Source organism: Emys orbicularis, chromosome 12 (assembly GCF_028017835.1).
Source record: "Emys orbicularis isolate rEmyOrb1 chromosome 12, rEmyOrb1.hap1, whole genome shotgun sequence".
Taxonomy (NCBI): domain Eukaryota; kingdom Metazoa; phylum Chordata; order Testudines; family Emydidae; genus Emys; species Emys orbicularis.
The window spans coordinates 55,075,516-55,082,447 of NC_088694.1; the positions used below are offsets into that span (position 1 = coordinate 55,075,516).

The 6,932-nt window shown below is 46.8% G+C and overlaps 1 gene segment (V, D, J or C); it reads right to left on the reverse strand.

The window, feature by feature from the left end:
• Positions 1 to 2,102: 2,102 nt before the first annotated feature.
• LOC135886442 (immunoglobulin lambda variable 2-23-like) lies at positions 2,103 to 2,834 on the reverse strand. The segment is given in 2 exon segments: positions 2,103 to 2,422; positions 2,789 to 2,834. Coding segments are annotated over 2 exon segments (366 nt in total).
• Positions 2,835 to 6,932: the final 4,098 nt, after the last annotated feature.

Here is a 6,932-nt window from a genome sequence, read left to right on the forward strand (position 1 = left end):
TCTGAGCACAGTTGTGCTGCTGATTCCCATAAATCAGTTAGAGGTTTTCATCTCCAGGAACCCAGCTGCAGCAGTTACCACTCCCCCCACATACACACACATACACCCCCCCCCCTTTCCTGTCTGTGGTCTCCTTCTAACTTCGCATGTAGGAGTCAGTTTCTCAGGGAAGGAGAAAGCTGTAGGATTTTTGTGCAGGGCGTCCTGTTAATCATATCACCGTGTGTCTCTGTGGAAAGCACAGAAATACATGGCTGAGTCCCTCAGCTCCAAACCCGTGATCCTCACACTGATGGAGCTTTCGGATTTCTGGAAGTCTGCGGAGTATCTCTCCCCAGCCTCATTCTTCTTTGATCCTGTGGAATATTCGAAAAGTAGGAAAACAAGCTCTTCCGCCCGACGTTGTTTGTACCAATACACAGAATAAGAGCTAGCGTCAGTTTCCTATACGCAATCCAAGGTCACAGACCCACCCTCCACGCCTGACGCTGCCGGCTGGGTCTGCGTTATAGCATCTTCCGTGCTGGAGCCTGTTACAAAGCGGGGGTGAAGGAGAGGTTAGTCCAAGAATGTTGCCATTGATTATCCTGATAACCTTCTTCTTCGTTGTTACCTTGGATCAGGCATGATCCCTTATTGTTCTTTTCACAGCACCTACCTCTAGGTGGAAATCATAAGAATCAGCTGCACATGGGATGTTGAAGCTGATTATTGGCAAATATCTATTATTAACTATTATTATTTATTTATTTATTCCAACCCCATCATCAGTTTTACTCAGATTCCCAGTCATTTCCATTGGAACTTTTTACGCATAGAAAGAATGGCCCAAGGACTGTGCAGCTTTGTTCATGGCCGATAGGTCCATCAATGGCTATTAGCCAGGCTGGGCAGGGATGGTGTCCCCAGCCTCTGTGTCCCATACGCTGACAATGGGCAACACGGGAAGGATCACTGGCTGATTCCCTGTTCTGTTCATCCCCTCTGGGCACCTGGCATTGGCCACTGTCACAAGACAGGATACTGGGCTAGGTGGATCTTTGATCTGACCCAGTATGGCCGTTTTTATGGCTCTCAACCTTTCCAGATTACCTGTACCCCTGTCAGGAATCTGGTTGGTCTTGCATACCCCAAGTTACAACTCACCTGGTTGCTTAATAAATCAGAAATCAAAATACAATAGCTTCACAGCCACGCGATTACTGAAAAAATGCTTACTTTTTATTTTTTACCATTAATGATAAAATAAATCAATTGGAATATAAGTACCGTATTTACATTTCAGTGTACATTTCGGCTGTCTGTGAGCTGAAGCGTGAAAACATTATCTACTGTACAGCAGTAGTACTAAGTCATTGTCCCTATGAAATAAAAGCACTAGCAAAGTCAGTACAAACTATGTAGTCTGCCCTGTTGTAAAACTAGGTGAATGTCTAGATGAGTTGATGTACCCACTGGAAGATCTGTGGGTCATAACTGCCTCTGCTCCAGAACCAGAACAAATAATCCAGTCTTTCCTTTATATAGCTTGGGCCTTTAATCTTGGCCGCATATAATAGGGGGTAAGAACATAAGAGCAGCCATAATGGGTCAGACCAAAGGTCCATCTAGTTCCTTTTTTAACTCTGCTATAGTCTTGGCCTTCACAATATCCTCTGGCAAGGAGTTCCACAGGTTGACTGTGCATTGTGTGAAGAAATACTTCCGTTTTTTTTTTTTTTTTTTAAACCTGCTGCCTATTAATTTCACTGGGTGACTCCTGGTTCTTGTGTTATGAGAAAGAGTAAATAACACTTTCTTAATTACTTTCTCCACACCAGTCATGATTTTATAGACCTCAATCATATCCAACCTTAGTCATTTCTTTTCCCAGGTAAAAAGTCGCAGTCTTATTCATCTCTCGTCATATGGAAACCACTGTTTTAATGCAGGTGGTTTGGAGAGATTAGGAAGGAGTAATCTGACAGCACAACATCCAAACCAGAATATGTGTTTTTAACAGTGCAACAAAACTCCCCAGGGGCTCCGCTTATAACCTCAATGGGCACATTATCTGCAGCTGGGAAGGGAGGGTTTTTGTACGGATCTCCTATGTGGCTCAGTCACTGTGCCAGACGCAGGGCGCAGAGATACACCGCGGTGTCTGCCAGCTCCAGAGCTGCGATGTTCAGAACTGTGGAGCTGTCATTAACCTGGGAAGAAAACCTCTGCTGGGCGAAATCTGCAGTGTGGCTGGTACCGCTGGCGGACTTCGCTCCTCTCCAGAGAATGTACTGCGGGGCTTGGTTCGGATACTGACGGTACCAATAGAGATAGACAAAGCTATCGCTGGTGGTGTAAGAACAGCTGAGTGTCACAGAACCTCCAACTGATCCAGGCACTTCGGGTTCGTTGGATTTGACCGACTCGCCCAGCGCAGAGCCTGAAAAAAGACAAACACATTCAAGAACAATATTTCACCTGGAGCTAACCCGTGGAAAAGATTCCACCTGCATTGCAGTTTCGGGGAATTTCAAAGGCGTCTAAGGGATTTAGGCTCCTAACTCCATAGCAATTAATGCTATGAACAGGAGAAGGGTTAAGGTTTAGCGTTAGGATTAAGGCGAGGATATGAACAAGGGTTTAGGGTTATGGTGAGGGTGAACTGTCAGGTTGTAGCTTTCGCATTTTGGTTACAGCGTAGGGTACGGGTTACAGTTCAGGGTTCGGGTTCGGTATAGGGTTAGGTGGTTGATGGTTACTGAGTGTCTCGTTTCCTTAGGTTTCTTTGAAATCCCAGCCCAGTTACCTAGGAGACTGAAGATCCAAATGCTGAGAAGAAAACACGTCTCCATAGTATCTTCTCTAGCGACCCAGTTTCAAACGCCCAGCTACTGCCGCTGCCTTGGAGGAATATAAACGACCCGTCTGTCCGGGCAGCTACAACCGTGGAAGATTCATTAGAAACGAGCGCAGAGGAAGAGGGAGGCGTCTGAGGAACTCATCGGAGATCCAGGAAACGCAGTGGATTGACGTCAACCAGCAGCTGACATATCAGTGTGCTTCGTGGGGGAGGGGTTTGTGGGCAAGGGTCTGCTCTGAGACTCAGTGTGACGATGGGTAATCCTCTATGCCTCAGTTTCCCTACTAGTAAAAAAAAGCGGGGGCTCCCATCTCCTATAGGGACTGCTGAATTTCTTGACGAACTCGTATCATTGGGATTGGGCATGAATATGTTTATCAGCAATCAGTGTCTGGGGCTCTCATAAACAATGTAATGGGATGAGGCGCCCAACTCTGTTAACCTCCTTTGAAATGCCCAGCCAGAACTCCTGAAATAATTATTTTAAATTATTTTCGTCTTTCCTCTGCTGCCTTTGCCCTCAGCCTCAGTTTAAGCGGAGACCTATAGAGCACGGAAAGGTTTCAAAAGACACCCTGTGTTTATGTTTTCCTCCAGCAGATGGCGACGCTTTGTCATGTGAAGAGTTCATGGTTCCCAGCATATAGTCTCGGGAATAGTGTCTTGCAATTAAATAGTTTCCAAGCAAATCTACCCCAAAATGCAACTGTCTATACAATAGGAGTATTGATTTGACTTTGGGAGAGTAACTTCAGCTTTACCCCACCACTCAAAAATGGGGGGGGGGGGAGCTCAGTGGTTTGAGCTTGCTAAACCCCGGATTGTGAGTTCAATTCTTGAGGGGGCCACTTAGGGGTCTGGGGCAAAATTGGTCCTGCTAGTGAAGGCAGGGGGCTGGACTCAATAACCTTTCAAGGTCCCTTCCAGTTCTATGAGATAGATATATCTCCATACATTTATTTATATTTAGGTATTTCCAACAATTTCCCCCTCATTTTAACTCGCCTATTTTACCCCCATTTCTCCATAAATGCGTAATTTAACAGTATATTGTCCGTTTTTAAAGGAAAATTTTCATTCGCATTTTATCTCAATTTGTATTGTCAACAAAAGGTCACTTCATCTACATTTGGACTCACCTTTAACCCTTGTTTTACTACAAATGATTCCCACACACACACTACACCGATATAGATCATCCCAGGAAAAGAGGTGTTAATAGTTTCCGAATTAAAGATCAGGCCCATTATCTTATCCAAGGGCGATGTTTAAATCAGCTCTTTAAATAAACATTTAACTTTTAAGGGGAGTTGTATATTTAAGTAGCGCAAATACTCTCTTTCAAGGCGCTGCTGCCCGTTTTAATGCCTGTCCCATCGCCTACAGCAGGGCTGGGAGGGTTTTTGCACAGCTCTGCTTTGTGGCTCTGTCACTGTGCTCTCTGCAGGGCGCAGTAATACACCGCGCTGTCTGCCAGCTCCAGGGCTGTGATGTTCAGAACTGTGGCGCTGTCATCAGCCTGGGAAGAAAACCTCTCCTGGGCGAAACCTGCGGTATCACTGAACGTGCTCCCTTTTGCTCCTCTCCGGAGGATGTACTGCGGGGCTCGGTTCGGATAGTGACGGTACCAGAAGAGATAGACACCAGCAGTGTAGCTGGTTTCATAAGAACAGCTGAAGGTCACGGTGTCTCCTTCTGATCCGGATACCTCGGGTTCATTGGACCGGACCGAGTCACTCAGCACCGCACCTGCAACAAGACACTCACGTTCAAGGACAGCCAGGTGCATTGGCAGGTCTAGGCTGTGAATTTTTAAAGAGCACAAAGGGTTTATGCGCCTAATTTCAAACCAATTAAGGTTAGCGCAAAAATTAAGGTTAAGGATAGCAAGGACGTTCTGATCCGGGTCAGGGTTAGGATCAGGGTTCGGGTTCTGGGTAGGATGGGAGTCGGGAGCCGAATTCCATGACGCTTCTTCCAAAAACCCAGAGCCCGGTTACCTAGTTGGCTAAAGACCCAAAGACTGAAAATGAAACGCGTCTCCATGGTGCTCAGACAGCGGCAGCCGGACAAGCTGAGAGGTCACTGCGAGAAGAATTTAAAGGCAACTTCTCGGAGGGACTGGGAGAGGTTAATGCGAGAGCAGCCTAGCAGAAGAGGGAGGGGTTCGGGAAATGCGTAACAGACACAGGAAACGGGCTGGGTTCAGATTAGTCGGCAGCTGAAGTGCAGGCGAGAACTCGTGGGACAAATTCCTTCCACTGAACCTCCTGGGAGATCGGTTTCTGACTTTCTGTCGTTTTTTCTGATTCATTTTCCTTTTTATTGTCCTTCTTGTTGCTACTTGGTGAGAAGTGAATTAAAGACATTGTGGGAAGACTTAAAAGCTCTGTGATGTGTGTGCTGGTTTTGTGGGTGTGGGTATGTTTCTATCTTTCTCTATTGTTTGTGTTTGCACGTGCGTATATGTCTGCATGCTTCTCTGTGTTGTGCCTCTGTGTATCTACCCCATTGGCCCCAAGCTGGATTACTCCAGCTAGGGGAATCCAGCCCCAATGGGAGAACAGCTGATTGATACCTGTGGTGGACCTGGCCCAGTTGACTCCATCTGCCCCACAGTGATTCACCACAGCTGAGGAGCAGACCCACTATGGGTAAATTGACATTAATCTGGGGTAACGCAATGGTGAATTAGGCTTCAAAGGTGTCAAGTCGTGTGGTTTATACCAGCCCCATCATCTGGTATAACCATCAGTCTTTGCCTGGGGATTCTACTCTGCAGTTGTGTTTCTCATGGTGAGAAAGCCCAGCGGGTGGGGTTTTGTACAGGGCTCCCTATTAAACGCCTCACAGTGTCTCCCCACAGAGCACAGAAATACAGCGCCGAGTCCGTCGGCTCTAGCTCTTTAATGGTTAAACTGAAGAATTTTGAGGATTTCCTGATTTCTGCAGAAAACCGTCTCCCGGCTCCATTCTGTTGAGCGTTACTCTGAGATATTCGGAAGAGGAAATCCATTTCCCCCGATCGTTGCTGTCTGTACCAAAATAAGTAATAATACTGGTATCCAGTGGAGAAAGTACACTCCATGGTGACAGTCTGGCCCCCCAACATTTCCAGCTGCCCTTGTGTTTGCGTGACACTGCCTTGTCCCTGGCTGAGAACTGCAGGGAAGGAAAGAGAAAAAGTTCACCCTAATTAAGCATGTAAAACTATTGCACATCTACAGCCGTTCTCCTGTGAGGAGAACAGAGTCCCTTTAGGACTCACGGCCTCCCAGAAATGGAAAGATTGTTTTTACGCATCTTGTACAAAGAGAATGACGCAGGCACACAAGGCGGGATGGGTTTGCCCCACGCTCTAGGTAAAGCAGCAGTGAAGTTGGGAATGGAACCTCGGAGTCCTGAGTCCTAACCGTCCATGCTCTACCCACTACAGCATGACCCCCACTCAGCGCTGGGTATAGGACCCAGGAGTCCTGATTCTCAGTCTAACTGCTCTCAACCACTAGACTCTCCTCCTCTCCCAGAAGTGGGACTAGAAATCCGGAGGCCGCCGCCAGACCCCCTCTTTTAACCCGCTAGACCCCTGCTCCCCTCCCTGAGCTGTGAGCAGAACCCAGGAACCCTGTCTTCTAATTACACACCCTGCTCAATTACACACCAGTAGGTAACAGAAGATCTAACAGTCGTTTCCCCTTTTAGCGGACACTTACTCAAAGATAGAAATGCTGTTGCTGTCCAAAGCAGGATTTCTGGAGCATTCATGGTCAAATATATTGTTTCCAGATCTTCAGGGGCTCAAGTCACTACAATGATGGGTGAATACAGGAACCTGGATAGAATAGAACCTTATGGTGAAGTTTCTCTCAGAGAATCAAACCAGAGAAATTAAATCTGTGGCAAGACCATTTAGTCCTCTCCTACAGACGCCAGTTGAAGGCTGTTTCCCTCACCATGTAACACAGCTAATACCCTCCGGTAGTGTTTACCCTACCCGCTGTGGCTTTGGCTTGTTCCTGTCACGTGTCACCTTTCTGGCCTCCAGATCTCTTTAGCAGCTCAGTAGGAGCCACTTAGTTCTGTCTCATCT